The sequence below is a fragment of the Chiloscyllium punctatum genome, chromosome 26, assembly GCF_047496795.1.
Source record: "Chiloscyllium punctatum isolate Juve2018m chromosome 26, sChiPun1.3, whole genome shotgun sequence".
Lineage (NCBI taxonomy): Eukaryota > Metazoa > Chordata > Chondrichthyes > Orectolobiformes > Hemiscylliidae > Chiloscyllium > Chiloscyllium punctatum.
In genome coordinates, this window is record NC_092764.1 from 6,299,219 (window position 1) to 6,326,598 (window position 27,380).

The 27,380-nt window shown below is 42.0% G+C and overlaps 1 protein-coding gene across 1 annotated transcript in view; it reads left to right on the forward strand.

The window, feature by feature from the left end:
- Nucleotides 1-27,380, forward strand: part of terb1 (telomere repeat binding bouquet formation protein 1) — a 211,330-nt gene that overhangs the window by 113,738 nt on the left and 70,212 nt on the right. Inside the window, exons 15-19 of the mRNA XM_072547806.1 lie at nucleotides 2,530-2,918; nucleotides 14,474-14,541; nucleotides 19,742-19,843; nucleotides 25,067-25,231; nucleotides 26,276-26,425. Of these exons, the coding sequence (XP_072403907.1) occupies nucleotides 2,530-2,918; nucleotides 14,474-14,541; nucleotides 19,742-19,843; nucleotides 25,067-25,231; nucleotides 26,276-26,425 (874 nt within the window). The remainder of the gene's footprint in view (nucleotides 1-2,529; nucleotides 2,919-14,473; nucleotides 14,542-19,741; nucleotides 19,844-25,066; nucleotides 25,232-26,275; nucleotides 26,426-27,380) is intronic.

Sequence of the window (27,380 nt, forward strand, 5' to 3'; positions counted from 1 at the left end):
GGGGATTCTGCTTCACAGGTACCTTTTAAGAGAGCTATTTTTCAGGCAGTCTTTTTACATGCTAATGGGTTGGTAGTTCTCCTCTCAACTGCTCAATTTTCCCTAGTCTTATAACCGCAAAGTATTGGATTGTGTCATTAGCTTTTAAGATTGTCAATATACTAAATTCAAACTTGATTGGAGTTTGGTATTATTTGGTGTATAATTTAAACTGATGGGCCTAATTTGAATCTGTTTTGTTGTTTCCAGGCAACCAGCAAAACAAAAAATAACTTGTAAAATGGTAGAAACCAATTTTCTGCCCTTTATTTTCTCAGGAAAAAGTAAAACGACAGAAAGTAAACAAGTCCCCTGGGATGGATGGGATTTATCTGAGGCTTCTCTGGGAAGCTAGGGAGGAGATAGCAGAGCCTTTGGCTTTGATATTTGAGTCATCATTGTCTACAGGTTTAGTACCTGAGGACTAGAGGATTGCAAGTGTTGTGCCCTTGTTCAAGAAGGGCAGCAGAGATAACCCAGGTAATTATAGACCAGTGAGCTTTACTTTTGTTGTAAGAAAGGTTTTGGAAAGGACAATAAGAGATAAGATTTATAATCATCTAGCAAGTAACAATTTGATTTCAGATAGTCAACATGGTTTCGTCAAGGGCAGGTCATGTCTCACAAACGTTATTGAGTTTTTTGAGAAGGTGACCAAGCATGTAGATGAGGGTAGAGCAGTTGACATGGTATACATGGACTTCAGTAAAGCCTTTGATAAGGTTCCACGTGGTAGGCTGATGGAGAAAATGCACGGGTATGGAATTGGGGGGTGATTTAGCAGTTTGGATTAGAAATTGGCTTTCTGAAAGAAGGCAGCGAGTGGTGGTTGATGGAAAATATTCAGTCTGGAGTACAATCACTAGTGGTGTGCCACAAGGATCTGTTTTGGGACCACTGCTGTTTGTCATTTTTATAAATGACTTAGACGCAGGCATAAGTTAATGGATTAGTAAATTTGCAGACGACACTAAAGTCGGTGGGCGGCACAGTGGCATAGTGGGTGGCACGGTGGCATAGTGGTTAGCACTGCTGCCTCACAGCGCCAGAGACCCGGGTTCAATTCCCGCCTCAGGCGACTCTCTGTGTGGAGTTTACACATTCTCCCCGTGTCTGCGTGGGTTTCCTCCGGATGCTCCGGTTTCCTCCCACTGTCCAAAAGATGTGCAGGTTAGGTGAATTGGCCATGCTAAATTGCCCGTAGTGTTAGGTGCAGGGGTAAATGTAGGGGAATGGGTCTGGGTGGGTGTGCTTCGGCGGGTCGGTGTGGACTTGTTGGGCCAAAGGGCCTGTTTCCTCACTGTAAGTAATCTAATCTAATCATTTTTATAAATGACTTAGACGCAGGCATAGTTGGATGGATGAGTAAATTTGCAGGTGACACTAAAGTCGATGGAGTAGTGGACAGTTTGGAAGAATGCTACAGGTTGCCAGGGGACTTGAATAAACTGCAGAATGGGCTGAGAGGTGGCAAATGGAGTTCAATGCAGCTAAATGTGAGGTGATACACTTGGGGAAGAATAACAGGAAGGCAGAGTATTGGGTCAATGGAAAGATTCTCGGTAGTGTGGAAGTGCAGAGGGATCTTGGAGTCCATTTGCATAGATCTCTGAAAGTTGCCACCCAGCTGGATAGTGCTGTTAAGAAGGCATACGGTGTGTTAGGTTTCATTGGTAGAGGGACTGAGTTCCAGAACTGCAATATCATGATGCAACTATACAAAACGCTGGTGCGGCCACACTTGGAATATTGTGTACAGTTCTGGTTGCCTCATTACAGGAAGGATGTGAAAGCATTGGAAAAGGTGCAGAGAGATTTACCAGGATGTTGCCTGGTCAGGGGGGAAGGTCTTATGAGGAAAGGCTGAGAGACTTGGGTCTGTTCTCATTGGAAAGAAAAAGGCTAAGAGGGAATTTGATAGAGACATACAAGATGATCAGAGGATTAGATAGGGTAGACAGTGAAAATCTTTTTCCTAGGCTGATGATGTCAGCTTGTACGAGGGGACATAACTACAAATTGAGCGGTGATAGATTTAAGGCAGATGTCAGAGGCAGGTTCTTTACTCAGAGAGTGGTACGGGTGTGGAATGCCCTACCTGCTAATGTAGTTAACTCAGCCACATTAGTGAGATTTAAACAATCATTAGATAAGCACATGGATGATTTTGGGATAGTGTAGGGGGACGAGCTGAGAATAGTTCACAGGTCGGCACAAAATTGAGGGCCAAATGTCCTGTTCTGCGCTGTATTGTTCTATGTTCTATCTTCTAAAGGTACAGTACACCCACATCTTCATAACATTAGAAACAGTGCACCCAGTTTGTCAATCATGTTATAATGAATTTGTGTTAACGAAATGTGCATTATAGCAGAACAACCTGTACACAGTGTACTCATTTTAAATTGTTATATACCTGTTAATTGAAAGCAAAACAAAAAATAACTTGTAAAATGGTAGAAACCAATTTTCTGCCCTTTATTTTCTCAGGAAAAAGTAAAACGACAGATATTTGTAGAAGATGATGTTCCACACGAAATACACAGAGTCAATAGAAATGCAGATCAGTTTGGGAATTCTGACAAATTGAGTTCTGATGCTGAAGCAAGGAATATGAATAGCCAGCAACACGATTTGCCCATTGGCCGTACATGCAGTGGTAGCCAAAGCATATCTCCTGACACACACAACAGAAATAGAGTTCCAGAAATGGGCCAGCAACATGGTGAAAAATCTTGGTCTGTGCAACGTGGAAAACCATCAAACCAGTCAATAACTGTACCTGAAGCTAAACTTCTAAGACAAAGTACGTCAAGGGAAGAGCAGAAAACACAAGACAAGCTAGACTTTAAAAAGAGGTACAACATCTTTTTTGATACGTAAGTAGTGAAAAAAAGTGAGTTGGTTTAAAGGATAAACAAATCACAAATGCTGAAATACATGGCAAATCAGTCAGCATCTGAAAAAGGTGGATTAATGTTTTTATGGGAATGTCCCTTCATGTCTATCAATGACTAAAACACTAAAATGCATGAGCTTCTGTTTGCAAAATGGCTGCCGCAATTCCTTACACAGCAGCAGTCTGATTTTATTAGCTGATTGTGGGGGTGGAGATCCTGGACAAATGCAGGAAGTTTAGCTATATTCATAACTGGCCACCAGGTGATGAGAGAGAGAGGATATCAGATTTCACTTACCTCCTGACAGTTCTTTGTCAATCCCATTTGATCCCTACAGTACAGATTTTCACTGTGCTGTGCAGGCATTTTTACAATGTCAATTGACATCTAAAATATTTTAAAAATCATTAATTTTACTTTGAATGACAAAGAACTTGCAAACAAACACATGGATGGCAATCCATCTCACAGACTTTGATTCCTCCATATCCTGCCTCTTTGTAAGTTCTCAGATTTAAGGTTCTTGTGCTTGAGATGTCAATTTTAGGATGTTAAAAGAACATCAATTTAAACTATCATTCTCTTTTTCTTTAGCATCAATTACTGCAATGGTTGTCAGTGGAAAAGCTGATCCTCAATTGCCTGCTATACCATTAGTACAAACCAACTTGTCCAACTTTTACTTTTGGTTTTTTGTTTTAGCTGGGACACATGAGATATCTCAAGATAATCGTAGATGAAGAAGGCCCAACATTTAACTTTTCTTAGTTCATGCATCCAAAAGGACCTTGAAATTTATCACTAATGCAACATTCGATTGTTTCTTCACAAATTCCACAGTTTCACCCTAGTCGCCTCTTCAGAATCCATTTGATGTGTTAATCAATCTTTGTGTGCAGAACTAACAATAATTTGTCCTTACTAATTTGAACTCACCATACTTTGTCAATTAGGTCTGATTTGTTTTTACATTTATAGTTATTATGCCGTTTTAATAATAACAAGAAAGCAAAACAATAAGTATGCAGTGTCCCATAAACACGGTCATGCCTAAGACTTGGAATTTTAGGTTTATTTTGCAGCTAGTGTTTGTTTTGGAAGTCCCCAAAACTTTAGATTAGTTTTAGATCAGACCTCTCATCTTAATTTGAATCCTTTTTTTGTTCAGAATGATTGGCTTTTTTTTACGCTTATGATTTTCTGATTGCTGGAGGTATTGATTCCCCCAAATGGATAAAAATAAAGAGTATCTACCTTGCCAAACAGTGTACCTGCATATCATCCCTAATCTTTGTCTTCTGCTGCTCAGACAATGTCCTAACTAGGTCAATACTTTACCTTAATTTCATGCACTTCAACTTTAATTAGCATTTATCAATTGCCTTCTGGAGACACACAAGATTACTACCACATCCATAAGCATCCACTCACTTCACGCCGGATGCTCAGGAACAGTGGTATGTACTGTCTACAAGATGCACTGCAGAAATTCATCAAAGATTCTCAGACAGTACCTTCCAAATCCATGACTACTCCCATCTAGAAAGATAAGGGCAGCAGATATATAGGAACATCACCAACCTCAAGTTCCCCTCCAAGCCTGACTTGGAAATATATCGCTGTTCCTTCACTGTCTGTTGGGCCAAAATCCTGGAATTCCATTCCCAATGGCATTGTGGGTCAATCCACAGTAGATGAATGCGGTGAGTTAAAATGGCAGCTCACCACCACCTTCTCAAGGTCAACCAGAGACGGGCAATAAATGCTAGCCAGCAATGCTCAGACTCCACAATTGAGTAGAAAAAAAGATACATCCATGGGGGGTATAATGGCACAGTGATTATCACTATGCACTGTGGAAATTCTATGATCTGAATAATACTCATTGTCATTCACCTTACCATCATGTCAGTCATATTTTCAGGCATGGTCTAACCTTTATAAATTCACATAGGCTTTTTAATCAACTAAAATGTTTCAAAGTGCTCAGTCACCATACCTTTATTTATGGACTTCTAGCAATTTCTAGCCTAGAATTCTTAGGCTAACTGACTACAATTCCTTGGTTCTTTGCGGCTACGAAATAAGGATATACACAATTTGCCAATTTTACAAAATGGTTCCTGAGTCAAGAGACCTTTCAACAAAGAACAAAGAAAATTTACAGCCCAGGAACAGATCCTTCGGCCCTCCAAGCCTTAGCCGATCCAAATCCACTGTCTAGACCTATCGCCCAATTCCTAAACATCTGCACCCCTCTTTCCCCCCACCTACTCATGCATCTGTCCAGATGTACCTTAAATGAATCTACCTTGCCTGCCTTTACTACCTTTGCTGGCAACGTGTTCCAGGCACCTACCACCCTCTATGTAAAGTACTTTCTGCGCGTATCCCCCTTAAACTTTTCACCTCTCACCTTGTACGCGTGACATCTAGTTATTGAATCCCTCACCCTGGGAAAAAGCTTATCTCTATCCACCCTGCATATACCCTTCATGATTTTGTAGACCTCAATCAGGTTCCCCCTCAATCTCCTTTTTTCTAATGAAAACAATCCTAACCTACTCAACCTCTCTTCATAGCGAGCACCTTCCATACCAGGCAACATCCTCATAAACATTATCTGCACCCTCTCCAAAGTGTCCACATCCTTTTGGTAATGTGGTGACCAGAACTGTACACAGTATTCTAAAAGCGGGCGAACTTTGGAAGATTATAGTTAGATCATCTGCAAACCCAATTTAAAACTCCATGATGGAACATAGCTGCTCTTGCAAATTAGTAAATATTCAGTGGCATTATTCTTTTAATTGCTCATTTGCTTACCTTGATTTTGGAAAGTCACTGTTTCCAATTTAATATTGCAGTCTTTGGCATCGTTTGCTTGCTGAAGTCTTTTTCTATTGAAAATGTATCTGCAAAGTAATAATTTAACATGCATAGATTTTCTTAGACTCATTGAAAATGTCACCATTATCAATTTCCAAAATATAGGACTCGGGTTAGGATTACCCCAACATCGAAATTGACTGTCAATTTAAGATACAAGTCATGGGAAAATAAATTTTCATTCATCCCAGTGAGTTTTCTCCACTGTTCAGTGACATCATGGCCGAAATGATAATTCTTAACTCCACTTTCTTGCCTTTTCCTTATAATCATTGATTCCCTTACTGATTAAAAATCTGTACATTTTAGCCTTGAATATACTTAATAACCCAAACTCTTCAGCTCTGTACATAATTTCACAGATTCACTGTTGTCTGAGAGAGGAAATTCCCCTTAATTTCTTTCTTAAATGCAGCATGGATAATAATCCAGACATTCTAATCCTTTAGCTTCTGTTTGTTAATTTAGCTCTCAGTCCCTGTACTCTACAACAGGACTTCTTGCCTGCCATTATTGATCCCAACAGATCATGATGTCTGGATCCTCTCCTTTTTCTCTGATATCCTTCTAAGCTGGTTCACACTGACCATTACCCTGGCATCAGTTAGGCAACATACCTTGTGGCTCTCAAGGACACACAACTGCAGAAAAATAAATCTCAGAAAATAATTGTATAAACTTGTAGAACCTGGTGCCAGACCACAATGAGTTTACATATAGATAGAATCATAGAGGTGTACAGCATGAAAACAGACACTTCAGTCCAACCAGTCCATGCTGACCAGATATCCTAAATTAATCTAGTCTCATTTGCCAGCACTTGGCCCATATCACTCTAAACTCTTCCTATTCATATACATCCATATGCCTTTTAAATGTTGTAATTGTACCAACCTCCACCACGTCCTGTGGCAGCTCATTCCATACGCACGCTACCCTCTGTGTGAAAAAGTTGCCCCTTAGGTCCCTTTTAAATCTTTCCCATCTCACCCTAAACCTATGCCATCTAGTTCTGGACTTCCCCAACCCAGGGAAAAGACCTTATCAATTTACCCTATCCATGCACCTCATGATTTTATAAAACTCTATAAGGTCATCCCTCAGCCTCTGACACTTCAGGGAAAATAGCCCAAATCTTCAGCATCTCCCTATAGCTCAAACCTTCCAATCTTGGAAACATCCTTGGAAATATTTTCTGAACATTTCCAAGTTTCATAATATCCTTCCTATAGAAGGGACAACAGAATTTCAAATAATATTCCAAGAGTGGCCTAATCAATGTCCTGTACAGCCGCACCATGACATCCCATCTCCTATACGCAGTGTTCTGACCAATAAAGAAAAATATACTAAACCCCTTCTTCACTATCCTGTCTACCTGCGACTCCACTTTCAAGGAATTATGAACCTGCAGTCCAAAGTCTCTTTGTTCAGCAACACTCCTCAGGACCTTACCATTAATTGTAAAAGTCCTGATTTACCTTTCCAAAATGCAGCACCTCACGTTTATCTAAATTATACTCCATGTGCTACTCCCTGGCCCATTAACCCATCTAATCAAGATCCCATTGTATTCTGCGGTAACCTTCTTTGCTCTCCATTACACCTCCAATTTTGGTGTCATCTGCAAACTATACCTCCGATGTTCGCATCCAAATCATTTATATAAATGACAAAAAGCAGTGGACCCAGCACCGATCCTTGTGGCACATCTCCAGTCTGTAAAGCAACCCCCCACCACCACCCTCTGTCTTCTACCTTTGAGCCAGTTCTGTATCCAAATGGCTACTTCTCCCTGTATTCCACGAGATCTAACCTTGCTAACCAGTCTCCCATGAGGAACCTTGTCAAATGCCTTACTGAAGTCATATAGGCTGAAGTGGGTACTGCAGATGCTGGAGATTAGAGCTAAGATTAGAGTGGTGCTGGAAAAGCACAGCAAGTTAGACAGCATCCGAGGAGCAGGAGAATCAGCATTTCAGGCAAAATCCCTTCATCAAGAATGAGGCTGGGAACCTCGAGGGTGGAGAGACAAATGGGAAAGGTATGAGGCTGGAGGGAAGGTAGCTGGGAATGCAATTGGTGGATGGAGGTGGGGGTCAAGATGATAGGTCAGAGAGGAGGGTGGAGCGAATAGGTGGGAAGGAAGATTGACAGGTGGGTCAGGCCATGAGGGCGGTGCTGAGCTGGAAGTTTGGAACTGGGGTAAGGTGGGGGGAGGCAAAATGAAGAAACTGGTGAAGTCCACATTGATGCCCTGGGGTTGAAGTGTTCCGAGGCGGAAGATGAGGCGTTCTTCCTCCAGGTATCAAGTGGTGAGGGAGTGGTGGTGAAGGAGGCCCAGGAACTGCATGTCCTTGGCAGAGTGGGAGGGGAAGTTGAAATGTTGGGCCACGGAGCAGTGGAGTTGATTGGTGTGGGTGTCCTGGAGATGTTCTCTGAAGCGCTCTGTGAAAAGGCTTCTGGTCTCCCCAATGGAGAGGAGAGTTCGGGAACCACATAGTTCAGGAACTCCGCACCGCCCAACTCTACCTCCTACCCAAGATCCACAAGCCTGACTACTTCGGCTGACCCATCGTCTCACCTACTTCTGCCCCAACGAATTCATCTCCATCTACCTCGATACTGTCCTATCACTCCTGGTCTAGGAACTCACCACATACATTCGGGACACCACCCACATCCTCCACCTCCTCCAAGACTTCTGTTTCCCCAGCCCCCAACGCCTCATCTTCACCATGGACATCCAGTCCTTCTACACTCCATCCGCCATGACCAGGGCCTTCAAGCCCTCCATTTCTTCCTCTCCTGACATCCCCGCCCAAACCCTTCCACTGACACTCTTATTCGTTTGGCTGTGCTGGTCCTCACCCTCAAAAATTTCTCTTTCGAAACCTCCCACTTCCTCCAGACAAAAGGGGTAGCCACGGGCACCCGCATGGGCCCCAGCTATGCCTTTGTCTTTGTTGGTTACGTGGAAAAAGCCATCTTCCGGAGTTACATTGGCACCATTCCACACCATTTCCTCCGCCACATTGATGACTGCATCAGCGCCACCTCGTGCTCCCAAAAGGAAGTTGAACAGTTCATCAACTTCACCAACACATTCCACCCTGACCTTAAATTCACCTGGACCATCTCTGACACCTCCCTCCCCTTCCTGGACCTCTCCATCTCCACTAACACAACACTGACATTTTTTACAAATCCACCAACTCCCACAGCTACCTGGATTACATCTCATTCCACCCTGCCTCATGCAAAAATGTTATCCCGTATTCCTATCTGCTTTCTGCAAAGACCGTTCCTTCCGCAACTACCTGGTCAGGTCCACACCCCCCTAACAACCCACCCTACCCTCCTGGCACCTTCCCCTGCCACCACAGGAACTACAAAACTTGCACCCACACCACCACCCTCACCTCCGTCCAAGGCCCCAAAAGAGCCTTTCACATCCATCAAAGTTTCACCTGCACTTCCACATGTCATTTCTTATATCCGCTGCTCCTGATATGGTCTCCTTTACATTGGGGAGACTGCCCATTCGCAGAGTGCTTCAGAGAACATCTCCGGGACAACCGCACCAATCAACCCCACCACCCCGTGGCCAAACATTTCAACTTCCCCTCCCGCTCTGCCAAGGACATGCAGGTCCTGGGCCTTCTCCATCGCCACTCCCTCACCACCTGATGCCTAAAGGAAGAATGCCTCATCTTCTGCCTCGAGACCCTTCAACTCCATGGCATCAATGTGGACTTCACCAGTTTCCTCAATTCCCCTCCCCCCACCTTACCCCAGTTCCAACCTTCCAGCTCAGCACCGTCCTCATGACCTGTCCTACCTGTCAATCCTCCTTCTCACCTATCCGCTCCACCCTCCTCTCTGACCTATTATCTTGACCCTCACCTCCATCCACCTGTTGCACTCTAGCTACCTTTTCCCCAGCCCCACCCACCTCTCATTTATCTCTCCACCTCCAAGGCTCCCAGCCTCATTCCTGATGAAGGGCTTTTGCCCGAAACGTTGATTTTCCTGTTCTTCGGATGCTGCCTGACCTGCTGTGCTTTTCCAGCACCACTCTAATCTTGACTGAAGTCCAAATAGGGCATGTCCACTGCTCTGCTCTCACCAATCCACTTTTGTAGCTTCTTCAAAAAACTCAAGTTCGTGAGACACGATTTACCACGCACAAAGTCATGTTGACCATCCCTAATCAATCCTTGCCTTTCCAAATACATGTAAATCCTGTCCCTCAGGATTCCTCCAACAACCTGCCCACACTGATGTCAGGCTCACCGGTCTGTAGTTCCCTGGCCTTTCCTTACCAACTTTCTTAAATAGTGGCACCACGTTAGCTGACCTCCAGTCTTCTGGCCACTCACCTGTCACTGTTGCTGATGCAAATATCTCAGCAAGAGACCCAGCAATCACTTCCCTAGCTTCCTACAGAGGTCGCGGGTGCACTTGGTAAGGTCCTGGGGACTTATCCACTTTTATGTGTTTTAAGACATCCAGCACCTCTGCCTTTGTAATATGGACATTTTTCAAGATGTCACCATCAATTTCTCAACATTCAATGTCTTCCATGTCCTTCTCCACAGTAAACACTGATGCAAAATACTCGGTCAGTATCTCCCCTTTCTCCTGCAGTTTCACAGGCTGTCTTGCTGATCTTGCAGGTGTCCTATTCTCTCCCTAGTTATCCTTTGTTCTTCATGTATTTATACAATCCCTTTGGATTCTCCTTAACCCTATTTGCCAAAGCTATCTCATGTCTCCGTTTTGCCGTCCTGATTTCCCACTTAACTATACTCCTACGGCCTTTATACTCTTCAAACAATTCACTCGATCTCTTGTACACACAAATTTTCTTGTACGCGCTTAACAAATTCCTCTCCATCTAAACCCTTAACACAATGGCAGTCCTGGTCTATGTTTGGAAAGTTAAAATCCCCGACTAATACCACCTTATTATTCTTATAGATAATTCTTACAGATTGTACAAATTTGTTTCTCAATTTCCTACTGATTATTGGGGAGTCAATCATACAATCTCAGTAAGGTGATCATCCCTTTCTTATTTCTCAGTTCCACCCAAATTTCCCAGACATATTCCCAGGAATATCATCCCTCACGACAGCTGAAATGTTATCCCTTATCAAAAACACCACTTCCCCTCCTCTCTTGCCTCCCCTTTCTATCTTTCCTATGGCATTTGTATCCTGGAACATTAAGCTGCCAATCCTGTCCATTGCTGAGCCACATCTCTGTAATTGCTATGATATCCCAGTCCCATGTTCCTGACCATACCCTGAGTTCATCTGCCTTCCCTGTTAGGCCTTTAACATTGAAATAAATGCAGTTTAATTTATCAATCCTCCTTCATTCTCTGTTTTACTCCTACCTGCCCTAACTGTTTGACTTGATCTTTTTCCCAACTGTACCAGTCTCAGACTGATCTTTTTCTTCACTATCCCGCCTCCCCCCCACCCCCACCCACCTTACGAGTTCAAATCGTCCCAGGCAGCTTTAGCAAATCTCCCTACAAGTGTATTACTCCCCTTCCAATTCAAGTGCAATCCATCCTTTTTTATAAAGGTCATTTCTACCCCAGAAGAGGTTCAATGATCCAAAAGTGTGAACCCTTCTTCCCTGCACAAGATCCTCCGCCACGCATTCATCTATTCTAGCCTCCTATTCCTACCCTCACTAACTCATAGTAACGAGAGTAATCCAGATATTACTAACCTTGAGGACCTGCTTTTTAAATTTCTGCCTAAATTCCTATATTCGCCCTTCAGAATCTCATCCTTTTTCCTTCCTGTGAAGTTAATTCCAATGTGTACAACATCCTCCTGCTCACTCCCCTTTGAGAATATTCTGCACTCTCCCGAGATAACCTTGATTCTGGCACCAGACAGGCAACACATCATTCTGATTTCTGGCTGTCAGCTGCAGAAAGGTCTGTCTGTGCCTCTGACTAGAGAGTCCCCAATCACAATACCCTCATACTCTCCTTACATTAGAGCCGGTCTTGGTACCGGCTGTTCATGCTACAATCCCATGAGAGTGCATCACCCCCTACATCTTCCAACACAGCATACTAGTTTGAGATGGGGATAGCCACAGGAGACTCCTGCACTACGTGCCTTCCTCTCCTACCTTTCCTGGCAGTAACCCATCAGTGCCTGTATCTGTGGTTTTTCATCCTTCCTATAACTGCCATGGATCATACTCCCTACCTTCTATAAATTCCTCATTGCCTCTAACTGCCGCGCCAACCGATTATTGCTATTTGATAAGATTTGCAACCAAACACACTTACTGTAGACATAATCATCAGTAACTTGGAAATTCTCCCTAATGTCCCACATCTGACATCATTCTACTTAGGGCAATCTTTGCACTTTAACAATCTATAGACCCAGAAAATAGCACAATCTTAGTGCTCTGAAAAACGCTGCTCCAGGCTATTTTAGTAACTTTGTGTTATATTTTCAAATGTTAATTAAGAGAGAGATCTCAGTAAAACATATAAGCAAAAAGAACCCACTTTACTAAAAAAAATAGCAAGGTTACACTTAAATACCATACTCTTATCTGCTCCTGTGCTGTGAGATCTCCCACACAGGTTCCTTCAAGGTCAGCTGTGAATTTCGCTGTTTGTTAATTTTTCTTAGACACAATCCGATGTCCAGAAATACTTGAACTCAAACAGCAAAGGCATTAGCTGTACAGATTCACTGCTGTCCAGATTAGAGTGGTGCTGGAAAAGCACAGCAGGTCAGGCATCATCCGAGGAGCAGGAAAATTGACGTTTAGGGCAAAGGCCCTTCATCAGGAGTAAAGGGCTTTTGCCCGAAACATCGATTTTTCTGCTCCTCGGATGCTGCCTGACCTGCTATACTTTTCCAGCACCAGTCTAATCTAGACTCTGATCTCCAGCAAATGATTTGGATGCGAGCATAAAAGGTGCAGTTAGTAAGTTTGCAGATGACACCAAAATTGGAGGTGTAGTGGACAGCGAAGAAGGTTACCTCAGATTACAACAGGATCTTGACCAGATGGGCCAATGGACTGAGAAGTGGCAGATGGTGTTTAATTGAGATAAATGTGAGGTGCTGCATTTTGGGAAAGCAAATCTTAGCGGGACTTATACATTTCATGGTAAGGTCCTAGGGAATGTTGCTGAACAAAGAGACCTTGGAATGCAGGTTCATAGTTTCTTGAAAGTGGAAATGATAGTGTGAAGAAGGCATTTGGTATGCTTTCTTTTATTGGTCAGAGTATTGAGTACAGGAGTTGGGAGGTCATGTTGCGGCTGTACAGGACATTGGTAAGGTAAAAACAATGACTGCAGATGCTGAAAATCAAATACTGGATTAGTGGTGCTGGAAGAGCACAGCAGTTCAGGCAGCATCCAACGAGCAGCGAAATCAACGTTTCGGGCAAAAGCCCTTCATCAGGACTAAAGCTTTATTCCTGATGAAGGGCTTTTGCCCGAAACGTTGATTTCGCTGCTCGTTGGATGCTGCCTTAACTGCTGTGCTCTTCCAGCACCACTAATCCAGGACATTGGTAAGGCCACTGTTGGAATATTGCATGCAATTCTGGTCTCCTTCCTATCGGAAAGATATTGTGAAACTTGAAAGAGTTTGGAAAAAATTTACAAGTATGTTGCCAGGGTTGGAGGATTTGAGCTATCGGGAGAGGCTGAACAGGCTGGGGCTGTTTTCCCTGGAGGGTTGGAGGCTGAGGGGTGACCTTATAGTGGTTTACAAAATTACGAGGGGCATGGAAAGGGTAAATAGGCAAAGTCATTTCCCTGGGGTTGGGGAGTCCAGAACTAGAGGGCATAGGTTTAGGGTGAGAGGGGAAAGATATAAAAGAGACCTACGGGGCAACTTTTTCACATAGAGGGTGGCACATGTATGGAATGAGCTGCCAGAGGCTGGTACAATTTCAACATTTAAGAGGCATTTGGATGGGTATATAAGTAGGAAGGGTTTGGAGGGATATGGGCTGGGTGCTGGCAGGTGGGACTAGATTGGGTTGGGATATCTGGTTTGCATGGACGTGTTGGACCGAAGGGTCTGTTTCCATGCTGTACATCTCTATGACTCTCTGACTCTACCTGCAGTCCTCACTTTCGTCGAGGTTCACTGCTGTGTCAGACATCAGTGTAGGTTGGTTTTTCTCTCTCTCTCTATCTATCTCTCTCACACACTGACCATGTGGTCCCTACCTTTGCTCTCTTCCTCCTTTTTAAAGTGCTGTTGTTTTGATCTTTTTTCCCCAAAGTTCCAAAACAGTGCAACAGCTTATGAAACAGTAATTATTGCTCCTGGAATTTGAGGAAATCAGCTCCAACACTGAAAATACCTCAAAAAAAGGAGCAGCTCTTATAGCCACAATTTTTTCCTGTCCTCCATCTTGGATTATCCAGAATATGAGAGGAAGTTGATACAAAAGTATGACAATAATGTGACAAGAGGAAGTAAAATGGAGTAGGCAGGAAAATTATTTAATAAACAAATCCAGTAAATTTCTTTTTACCTTTATAAGACTGTGTATATTACTATTTTGGTTTTGCAACCCATGTTAAATATTACTGTGTTTAATTTTTTGTTTCTTTCTTGCTATAGAGTCATAGATGACACCTTCAAAAGACCTGCTCCAAATAGGAGAAAGAGAAGCATACAGACCTGCAAAGGTGTTTATTTTACCTATCTGTCATTATCAAGCTATTTTAGATGAAGGAACCAATTTCAAATACACTCCCCAACTAAATAGTAATACATTTAATATGATACTTTATAATTATACAGACATAAATATTATTACAGGAATAAATTGGTACAGTATAATTTAGACGCGGGAGGTTTGTGATTATCAATTTATTTCTTTGCTGTCTCCCTGTGACTCCACTTTCAGGGAACTGTGAACCTGAACTCCAAGATCCTTCTGTTCCACTACACTCCTTGAGGCCTTACCACTCACCATGAAACTCCTACCTTGATTTGATTTTGCAAATGCAAGACCTCACACTTATTTATATTAAACTCCATTTGCCATTTCTTGGCCCACTCTCCCCCTGCTGCAATCTCTGATAACTTTTCTCACTGTACACAATACTGCCTATTTTAGTGTCATTGTAAACTTACTAATCATGCTTTGTACATTCTCATCCAAACCATTGATGTAGATAACAAACAATAATGGGTCCAGCACCGACCCCTAAGGTGCTCCACTATTCACAGGCCTCCAGTCCAACAAGCATCCTTCCACGATTACCCCCTGCTTCCTATCATCAAACCAATTGTGTATCCAATTTGCTATCTTGCCCTGAATTCCATGCGAACTAACCTTCCAGAGCAGCCTACCATGTGGAACCTTATCAAAGGCCTTACTGAAATCCGGAGAGACTCTGTCTACTGCCCTGCCCTCGTCACTCTTCCTGGTCACTTCATCAAAGAACCCTAACAAACTTGTGAGGCATGATCTCCCACTCATAAGGCCATGCTGACTACTCCTAAACAAACCCTGTCTTTCCAAATGCATGTATATCCTATCCCTCAGAATCTTCTCAAGTAACAGATGTTGCGCTTACTGGTCTGTAGTTCCCAGGCTTTTCTTTGCAATCCTTCTTGAATAATGGCACAACATTCGCTATCCTCCAGTATTCCGGGACCTCATCCATGGCAAACAATGATGCAAAAATATCAGCCAGGGCCCTGCAATTTCTTGTCTAGCCTCTTGCAGTGTTCTTGGATATATCTGGTCAGGACCAGGAGATTTTTCCACCTTCGTACATTCTAATACAGTCAACACCTCCTGTACTGTGATATGGACTGTCTCCAAGATATCATCATTAACTTCCCCAAGTTCTGAAGTCTTCATGTTTTTCTCCATGGTAAACACAGGGGAGATATATTCATAATATAAAATACTGCATCTAAGGGTGTTTAATATTTTTAACAAAACCAATACCTGCTTACAGTGAAATGCGTCTGTTTGCTTTCTTGTTAGTTATGACAGCCAGTCTACTCTGCCATGCATGTGCTCCCAGTGAACTGACTAACTTCAAGCCCATCCTCAGTTGCCACATATTCACTTAATATAGAACAAAGAAAATAGAACGTTACGGTGCAGTACAGGCCCTTCGGCCCTCGATGTTGCGCTGCCCTGTCATACTAATCTGAAGCCCTTCCCACCTACACTATTCCATGTACGTCCATATGCCTGTCCAATGATGACTTAAGTGCACTTAAACTTGGCAAATCTACTACCGTTGCAGGCAAAGCATTCCATACCCTTACTACTCTCTGAGTAAAGAAACTACCTCTGACATCTGTCTTATATCTATCTCCCCTCACTTTAAAGTTGTGTCCCCTCATGTTTGCTGTTCCCATACTTGGAAAAAGGCTCTCCCTGTCTACTCTATCTAACCCTCTGATTATCTTGTATGTCTCTATTAAGTCACCTCTCAACCTTCTTCTCTCTAACGAGAACAGCCTCAAGGCCCTCAGCCTTTCCTCGTAAGAGATTCCTTCCATTCCAGGCAACATCCTAGTAAATCTCCTCTGTACCCTTTCCAAAGCTTCCACCTCATTCTTATAATGCGGTGACCAGAACTGTAAACAATACTCCAAAACACTGTATGCCTTCTTAACAACCCTGTCAATCTGGGTGGCAACTTTCAGGGATCTGTGTAAATGGACACCGAAATCTCTCTGCTCATCTGCACTCCCAAGAATCTTACTATTAGCCCAGTACTTTGCATTCCGATTACTCTGTCCAAAGTGTATTACCTCACATTACAACCTTCGTCACTATCCACAACTCACTGACCTTAGTGTCGTCCGCAAATTTACTAACCCACTCTTCTAAGCCCTCATCCAGGTCATTTATAAAAATGACGAACAGCAGTGGATCCAACACCGACCCTTGCGGTACACAGCTAGTAACTGGACACCAAGATGAACATAATCCATCAACTACAACCCTCTGTTTTCTTTCAGCAATCCAATTACTGATCCAAACTGCTATGTCTCCCACAATCCCATTCGTCCGCATTTTATATAATAGCCTACTGTGGGGAACCTTATCGAACGCCTTGCTGAAATCCATATACACCACATCAACCGGTTTACTCTCATCTACCTGTTTGGTCACTTTGTCAAAAAAGTCAATAAGATTCATTAGGCACGACCTACCCTTCACAAAACTGTGCTGACTGTCCCTGATCAGATTATTCTTTTCTAGATGGTCATAAATCCTATCTCTTATAACCTTTTCCAACACTTTACCAACAACTGAAGTGAGACTCACTAGTCTGTAATTATCAGGGTTGTCTCTACTACCCTTTTTGAACAGGGGAACCACATTTGCTATCCTTCAGTCCTCAGGCACTATTCCTGTAGATAATGATGATTTGAAGATCAATGCCAAAGGCTCAGCAATCTCTTGCCTTGCTTCCCAGAGGATCCTAGGATAGATCCCATCCGGCCCAGGGGACTTGTCGATTTTCACACTCTGCAATATTTCTAATACCTCTTCCTTGTGAACCTCAATCTCTTCTAGTCTAGATGCAAGTATCTCTGTATCTCCCTCGCCAACATTTTCATTTTCTATAATGAACACTGTCGAAAAATATTTATTTAGTGCTTCCCCTATCTCCTCTGACTCCACACACAACTTCCCACTATTATCCTTGATTGGCCCTAATTTAACTCTCGTCATTCTTTTATTCCTGACATGCCTATGGAAAGCCTTAGGGTTAACCCTGATCCTATCTGCCAACAACTTCTCATGTCTCCTCCTGGCTCTTCTGAGCTCTCTTTTTAGGTCTTTCCTGACTTCCTTGTAACCCTCAAGCACCCTAACTGAGTTTTCACATTTTGTCCTAACATAAGCCTTCTTCTTCTTCTTGACCAGGGATTCCACTTCCTTAGCTGAAAATGGGTTGCTGGAAAAGCGCAGCAGGTGAGGCAGCATCCAAGGAGCATGAGAATCGACGTTTCGGGCGTGAGCCCTTCTTCAGAGGATCCTAGGATAGATCCCATCCAGCCCAGGGGACTTACCACTTCCACTTCCTTAGTAAACCACAGCTCACACGTTCTATATCTTCCTCCCTACCTGACTTATCTAGGACACGCAGGAGCTTTTCCTTGAATAAGCTCCACATTTTTAATGTGCTCATCCCTGCAGTTTCCTTCCCCATTCGACGCTTCCTAAATCTTTCTGAATTGCATCGTAATTTCCCTTCCCCCAGCTGTAACTCTTGCTCGGTGGAGTACACCTATCCTTTTCCATCACTAAAGTAAACCTGACAGAATTGTGATCACTGTCTCCAAAGTGCTCACCTATTTCCAAGTCTAACACCTGGCCAGGCTCGTTACCCAGTACTAAATCTAAAGTGGCTTTGCCCCTTGTTGGCCTGCCTACATACTGTTCAGGAAGCCCTCCTGCACACACTGGACAAAAACTGACCCATCTATAATACACGTACTATAGCGTTCCCAGTCAATATTTGGATAGTTGAAGTCCCCCATGACAACTACCCTGCCTCTCACTCCTATCGAGAATCATCTTTGCTATCCTTTCCTCTACAATTCTGGGACTATTCGGAGGCCTATAGAAAACTCCCAACAGGATGACTTCTCCTTTCCTGTTTCTAACCTCAGCCCATACTATCTCAGTTAACGAGTCCCCAAATATCCTTTCTACAACCGTAATATTGTCCCTGATCAACAATGCCATACCTCCCCCTCTTTTACCATCTTCTCTGTTCTTACTGAAACATCTGAATCCCGGAACCTGCAACAGCCATTCCTGTCCCTGCTCTGTCCATGTCTCCGTAATGGCCACAACATCGAAGTCCCAGGTACCAACCCGCGCTGCCAGTTCACCCACTTTATTTCGGATGCTCCTCGCGTTGAAGTACACACACTTCAATCCAGGTTCTCGCTTGCCAGTATCAGATACTTGATTTTAGAACTCCCTACTCTCATCTTCTTCTGTACCTGTCCTACAATTTTGGTTTCCATCCCCCTGCTGTATTAGTTTAAATCCACCTTAATAGCTTTAGCGAATTTCCCACCCAGGATATTGGTACCCCTCTGGTTTAGATGAAAACCATCCTGCTTGTAGAGGACTCAGTAAACATTTTCTTATTACTTTGCTGATCCATTGGAACTCTCCTATTCATGTAGGACCTGGTGTGGGACCTAGAAATGTGTTAACAATCCATTGTGTATGGTAAAATTGAAGGTATAGGCAGATTTATACTTCAAACTATTTATAAATGCACACTGGAAAATACATCCCATTAAATTGCACCAGAGAGTGCACGTTCCAGGTTTAACTGCTGAGCTGAGTTAGTTCATCTCAATGAGGAAACAAAAGATGTTTGGTATTCTTGCAGCGTACAAGAGAAAAACAGACTGAGGTTTGTTAGAAATCTGGAGATTTGTGTTACTGATTAGGTGATGCCAACTGTGGAACTCTGTGATTTGGCTTTCTGTTACCTCAGGGCACTTGCAGTCATTTGTTGGTGCTTCAGTCACACCTTAGCTGCAATTGATTAATCCATCAATGACTTGGGACCCAGATTCGTCTGTATGGTTTGGCTATTTATTATTTTAACCCCAGCTAAGATTCCAATTTCATGATCTTAGACAGTTCCACTGGGTTAACCATAAGGATGGTTCTTGATAGAAAGAGTAAGAGAAAATAACCCAGGCAACTCTTATGCTCTTGCTTGCCTCCTGATACAGAAATATAAATGCAGAGCATTTGATGATTGATTGTGAATCCTGTCAGTTAGGTCAAAAGAAAAGCATCACTTTTATAATAATGAGTAAAATACAGAATTAATTATGTTCAATATCTTATTGACATCCTTTTTACAGATTCACTTAATCTGTGTTCAGATTTAATTAATATTGAAATCACTAGCACTCTTACCAGTCCTGCACCATCACTTACTGCAGGCCAAGATTTCCGATGCTCAGGTATGTCCTTTAACTGTTACGTTTTATTTTTACCTTTTCTTGTACATGCTGTGTCTTAAGTTATTTTTCTCAGCCATTATTCATTTTATTTTGTAATCTGGTTAATGGAAATTGAGTTGTCTTCTAGGATAGCTTATGTACACATAAAAGAAATGAAGTCAGGTTTCTTAAGTTAGCATTTGTGAAATATCTGGCCAACAGGCAGCTTATAGTCATTACAGAACAGATGGGGCTATTCAGCCAGAGGAGTCCATGCTGTGCTCTGGAGACCAATTCAGTCAGTCCCATTCCTCTGTTCTATTCCCACAGCCTGGTGACTCATCCAGTCTAAGCATACCCAGCCTATCAACTTTCACTCAATCCATCACTTCTACCATCATTCTGTCACCACGTTTGTGTGTACTTCCACATTTGTACATGCCCATGCACTGAGGAGATTACAGTTCTCCCGTCCAACCCTAAGACTAATAGGTAATAGATCTGAATTGTAAGCTATCCCTTGTAAACATAGAGAAAATAATAATGAATGCTGGAGCTATAAAAATAAAAGATTCAATTAGTTTCTTGCTTTTAAGCTAACATTTCTGACCTGAGCTGCTGCAGTGTTCCAGTGAAGCCAAATGCAAGCTAGAGGAACAGCATCTTGTTTTCCACTCAGGCACTTTACAGACTTCAGGATTCAACAGTGAATTCAACTATGTGCATTTTGTCCTAAAATTCCAGACAAGTTCCACTGTGTTTTGTTGACATAGATTTGCTATCAGCAAAGTCAACGGGTTTTCTAATATTTATTGATCAAGGGTTGTTATTAAACGTGAGAGGATGCAGAAGAGATTTACAAGAAAGTTGCCAGGACTGGAGGGTTTGAGTTATAGGGAGAGGCTAAAAAGGCTGTGACTTTTTTCCCTAGAGCATCCGAAGCTGAGTGATTACCTTAATAAAGATTTATAAAATCATTATGGGCATTAATAGGGTGAACAACTAAGGTCTTTTTCCTAGGGTGAGGGAGTCCAAAACTAGAGGGCATAGGTTTAAGATGAGAAGGGAAAGATTTAAAAAAGGAGGAACTTTTTCACACAGACTGTGGTGCATGTATGGAATGAGCTGCCAGAGGAAGTGGTGGAGGCTGGTACAATTACAACATTTAAAAGGCATCTGGATTGTTATATGAATAGGAAGGGCTTAGAAGGATATAGGCCAGATGCTAGCAAATGGGACAGGGTCAGATGGGGATGTCTGGTTGAGCTTGGCCGAAGTGTCGTTTCCATGCAATATGACTATGACTCTGACATCTATTTTGCATCTATTTATAGAGTCGTGCAACACAGTAACAGGCTCTTTGACCCAACTGATGCATGCTGACCAGGTTTCCTAAACTGAACTAGTCCCATTTGCCTGTGTTAGGCCTATATCCTTTTGAATCTTTACTATCCAAATATACCTGTCCAAATGTCTTTTAAATGTTGTAATTGTACTCATCTCTACCACTTCCTTTGGCAGCTCATTCCATACATGCACCACCCACTGTAAAAACGTTGCTCCTCAGGTCCTTTTTAAATCTTTCCACTCTCATCTTAAACCTATGCCCTTTCATTTAGGACTCTCCTATCCTGAGGAACGGACTTTGGCTATTCCGTATCTTTGCACTCCATGATTTTATAAACTTCTTTAATGTCACCCCTCGTCTCCTACACTCCAGTGAAGAATGTTCCAGCCTATCCAGCCACTCCTTACAATTCAAAGCCTCCAGTCTCAGTAACATCCTGGAAAATCTTTTTGAACCCTTTCCGTTTTAATAACATGCTTCCTATAGCAAGGTGATCAGAATTGTACACAGTACTCCAAATGTGGCCATACCAATGTCTTGTACAGCCATAACCTGATGTCCTAACTCTTGTACTCAGTGCTCTGATCAATGAAGGCAAGTGTGCCAAATGCCTTCTTCACCAATCTCTGTCTGTGACGTCACTTTCAAGGAACTATGTACCTACACCCCTCGCTCTCTCTGTTCAATAGCACTCCAACACTCCCCAGGACACTATCACTAACTGTGTAAGTCCTGCCCTGGTTTGACTTAACAAAATGCAATACTTCACATTTATCTAAATTAAATTCCATCTGTCATTCCTTGGCTGACTAGCCCAGTTGATCATGATCCTGTTGTATTCTTCGATAACTTTTCTCACTGTTCACTATACCACCAATTTTGGTGTCATCCACAAACTTATTAACCATTGCTCCTATATTCTCATCCAAATTGTTTAAATAAATTATGAACAACAGTGGACCCAGCACCAGTCCTTGTGGCACATCAGTGTGGTCACAGGCCCCCAGTCTGAGCAACAAGTTTCTATACCACCCTCTGTCTCCTAATGTCAAGCCAATTTTTTTTTAGATTAGATTAGATTACTTACAGTGTGGAAACAGGCCCTTCGGCCCAACAAGTCCACACCGCCCCACCGAAGCGCAACCCACCCATACCCCTACATCTACCCCTTACCTAACACTACGGGCAATTTAGCATGGCCAATTCACCTGACCTGCACATCTTTTGGATTGTGGGAGGAAACCGGAGCACCCGGAGGAAACCCACGCAGACACGGGGAGAATGTGCAAACTCCACACAGTCAGTCGCCTGAGGCGGGAATTGAACCCAGGTCTCTGGCGCTGTGAGGCAGCAGTGCTAACCACTGTGCCACCGTGCCGCCCACAATTTTGTATCCAATTGGCTAGCTCTTCCTGAATCTAACATTACTAACCAGTCTACCATGCTGAACCTTGTTGAAGGCCTTACTAAAGTCATGTAGACAATGTCTACCAATCTGCCTTCATCTATATTCTTGGTCACCTCTTCAAAAAACTCAAATCAAGTTTGTGAGACATAAAGCATAAAGCCACACTGGCCATCCCTAATCAATCATTGCCTTTCCAAATGCTTATCGATCCTGTCTCTTATGATCCCCTCCAACAACATATCCATCACTGACATCAGACTTACCAATCTGTCTTTTCCTTGCAGACTTTCTTCAATAATGGCATAACATTAGCCACCTCCAGTCTTCCAGCATCTCACCCATGGCTGTCGATGATGCAAGTAACTTTGCTAGGGACCCCACAATTTCTTTCCTAGTTTCCCACATTGTCCCAGGATACACTTGATCAGGTCCCCTAAATTTTCTACCTTTATGTGTTTTAAGACCTCCAGCACCTCCTGTTCTGTAATTTGGAGTCTTTTCAAGACATTACTATTTATTTCCCTCTTCTGCTACCATTAGTACTGGCTTTATTTTTTATTCTGGGCATCCTCTCCACTTATTCATCCTCCCTGAATTCAATATCATGAAAGCCATAATTTTCCAAACTCCTTCAATTCCATATCGGCTTTGAAATGTTAACTTTGTTTCGCTTTCCACAAATGCTATCAGATTTGCAGCATTTTTCCAACTCTTAGAATCACAGAGTCATACGGTACAGAAACAGACCCATTGATCCAACCAGTCTATGCCAAACATAAGCCTTCAACAAGGCTCTGCATGGTAGACTGGTAATGTTAGATCACATGGGATTCAGGAAGAACTAGCCAATTGAACATAAGCTAAGTTGGTTCGACCTGCCTGAGCTTTGCCAATATCCCTCCAAATATTTCTTGTTCATGTATCTATCCAAATGCCTTTTAAACATTGTAATTGTACCTGTATCCACCATTTTCTTTGGAACTTCATCTCACACATGAACCACTGTCTATGTAAAACATTTGCCCCTCATGTCTTTTTAAAATCTTTCTCCTCTCACCTTAAAAATATGCCCCAAGTCTTGAAAGCCCCCACCCAAGGGAAAAGACATCTGCCATTCTTCTCTGTACCCCTCATGATTTTATAAACCTTTATAAGGTTGCCCCTCAACTTCCTACACTCCAGTGGAAAAATTCCCAGTCTACCCAGCCTTGCCTTACAGCTCAAACCCTCCATTCCCAGTACATCCAGGTAAATTTCTTCTGAAACCTCTCCAGCTGAATACTGTCCTACCTATAACAAGGCGATCGGAACCAGACAGTACTGCAGAAGAGGCCTCTCCAATGTCCTGTAACTTCATAGTAAAGCCCCAACTCCTATATTCAAAGGTCTGAGCAATGAAGGCAAGCATGCCAAATGCCCTTTTAACCACATGCTATTTCATGTTCAATTAATCATATAGCGTGTTGTGAAAGCATTTGGAATAATTACTCTCCAGCTATATTTCTGATTGATTGAGTCCACTTTTCATGCATTTGAAAAATTTATCCAGTTTCGTTAAATTCCTTTTAGAAAACCAGTTACGGTAGAGATCATAATTTGGATACTGCAAATAGCCGTAACATCTCTGGGCTAAAGATGTAAAAACAGTTTGGATTTCAAGGTCTTGTTACTGTGCAGTAAACCCTTTTAGAAATTGTGTGTGTGTTTGTGTGTATACGTACATGTGGCCATTAAATGAAGCCCCAGGATTACTGAATAACCTGAACCTTACTCCTGGATATACATATGAAGAATTACACTTGAGAGAGATCCCAGCTAATGATTATTAGCCACAGAATCAAACTGTAGCACAAAATCTGAGCCTCTCACGTAATGGGGACAAAATTGAAAAGTGTCTGTCGGACAACCCAGCAGGTTGGTCAGCCACTGAAAGAGCACGTTAAAAATTCTATGAAGTCCTTTGTCGCTGTTATTCATCAATAATTATTCTTTGCCCATCTCCATCTTCCCCAAATCCAATGGAGTATTGTATAGTGGCATCTGGTACACTGGTGCCTTATTTAAATGGCCAACCTTCATAAGTAAAGTTAGTCCATTCTCATCAACAAAGGTCATTGTTAATATTAGAAACCATGCATGTTGTTAATTATTTTGTGTCTTAAATGCAATATATTTCAAAACCCACATATGGGCACAGAGTTAAACACAGGTGGCATGGACTTTTGAGTCTAAAGATATTACGTTTCCAACCCAGCTGATATTCTTAGCAGTATCACTGACATTACTAACTGGATCCTGTTTAGAAAACTAATAAATTGATTCTGATTTTACCTGCTTAACTGTCAAGGGAACTGGGACACAAACATTTCAGCTTTCAGTGGCCTGAACTCAATAAATTAACATTTTCAAAACTGTGATAAGTAAAATAAGCCTAGTGCCAAATATTTCTTGTTGAAACTTCTCATCTATCTTGTTTAATATTTAATAGGTTGTTCAACAGTAGCAGCATCGCTGAATAGTAGAAATTTCTGTAAAATTCTTCAGTCGTGTCCCAATAAATGTGATCGACACAAAGTGATTCAAGAATGTGAAGATAGGTACAAAAAGGAATTAAAGAAGTTATTAACCTGTTACAGTTCTATGACTGACAAAAGTAAGCAATCAGTTTATCAACCTTAAGAATAGCTATAGACTGCATTCAAATAAGTATCTGTACATCCTAACTGTTGCATTGAGATTTGGGGATTGTCGGGGAGCAATGCCTGCAACACAATGCAAAGAGAAACAGGCTAACATTGGAACCTATGTTGACACAGCACAAACTTTTCAATACAGCATCAACAACATAGATAAAAATCGAAAGAACTGCAGATGCTGTAAATAAGAGACAGAAATTGCTCTAGCCCATATAACATGTTGGCCAATCTCTCCTATGCTTTCTTTATTGCAGTCACATCCTTCCTACTGTGTGATGATCAGAACTACACACAGTACTCCAGCTGTGGCTTAATTAATGTTATAAACAACTCCATCAAATCTCCTTGCTGTTGTATTCAGTACCTTGACAAATAAAGGCAAATTTCCTACATTCTTTCTTAACTACTATATCTACCTGTCCTGCTGCTTCAAGGATCTATAGACATACAGACCAAAATCCCTCTGATCCTCTCTACTTCCTCGGATTCTACCGCTCAAGACTCCCTTGCTTTGTTAGTTCTCCCAAAATGCATCACCTCTGACTTTACAATTTTAAATCCTATTTGCCACTGTTCTGTCGATCTGACCAGCCAGTCTATATTGTCTAAGGCTTCCCTCGACAAATTCAATGTAATTTGTGAGACATGGTTTCCCTTTACAAAGCCATTCTGACTATCCTTGCTTATCCCTTGTTTTTCCAAGTGGGCATGATGTGGAGGTGTCAGTGTTGGAGCGGGGTGGACAAAGTCAAAAATCACACGACACCAGGTTATAGTCCAACAGGTTTATTTTGAAGTACTAGCTTTCAGAGTGCTGCTCTTTCTCATCGGGTAACTAGTGTTGTGTGATTTTTTAACATTTTCCAGGCGGAGATTAATTCAGTCCCTCAGAATGTTTTCCAATAGTTTCCCTACAACGTGATAGTCTTATTGGCCTGTAGTTTCATGATTTATCCCTATCACCCTTCTTAAATAATGGTACTATATTATCTGTCCTCCAGTCCTCCAGCACCCCTTCCTTGGCCAAGAGGATCTGAAAATAACTGCATTCATGGGGAATTCCCCCCTTGCCCTTGCCATTGTTTTCTTCAATTGGAAATTGCATGTGCAAAATGGAGATCATGGTTCAATGTTTCTTGGCTACACTATGACCTGAGGAGGATCACTTCTGGTGCCAAACCAATCATTATTGACGCAACAGCTCCTAGCAATGCTAGGAGAGTACGCCTCTGCTCTGGTAGAGCTTTTAGAGACCTGGGAAAATATGGATTACATCACATCTATTCCAATGACTTACTCCATGATATTTCTGTCCAGTTTTTGATGTGTATTCTGATGTTTATGATTTTGCTATTTAGAAATATCTGGTCTTTGCTACATATTTTTCTCTTGCCAGCTTAGCTGAGATTGTAAGAATTTGACTTGGAAAAGTTTGGTTGTGAACTTCTATTTTACCTCATAATTCTTCCACAAGTGCAGAGCTTGTGATCAGATTCCTATCTACAATATTAATGCTGAATTTCCAAGCCCACAAGAACCTGAGAAGTATCAAAGATTAACTTTCAGCAGCACTGTTGACTGCCATGTTGTGGAGAAAATACAAATAAGTGGACTTCTATCCATTTAAAATATCTTCTATCATTGGCAAGTGGGAGAAATTGAGAATATGGATGAAAAATAGTGAGATTGTATTTTACAGTATGTTTTATTGTTTAGTATATTATACTGGTTTAATCACAGCTATTTAATGATTCCTTGAAGGATAGAATTTTATCCTTTAAGCAATTTATCTACTCTGTTGTAATGTATTTAATAACATTAGTATTTGAGAAGTTAAGTTTTAAAGTGGAGGAAAAATGGATTTTAGTTTTCAGTTCGATGAAGATATCAGAAAATAATTTTGAATATTGAGTAAAAACAGCATTTACAAGTAGTTATGTAACTTAAATGAAATGAACTGCAGGCACCTGGGGGATAATTGGTAAGGTGTTTGTTGTCCTGTCTTGAATTATTTACCCCCAAAAAGAGCATCAGGCAGGGGTTGGGGCTGTGTGGAAAATTTCATGTAGAGAGAAGAGGTCCATAACAGTAAAAGTGCTATTAATA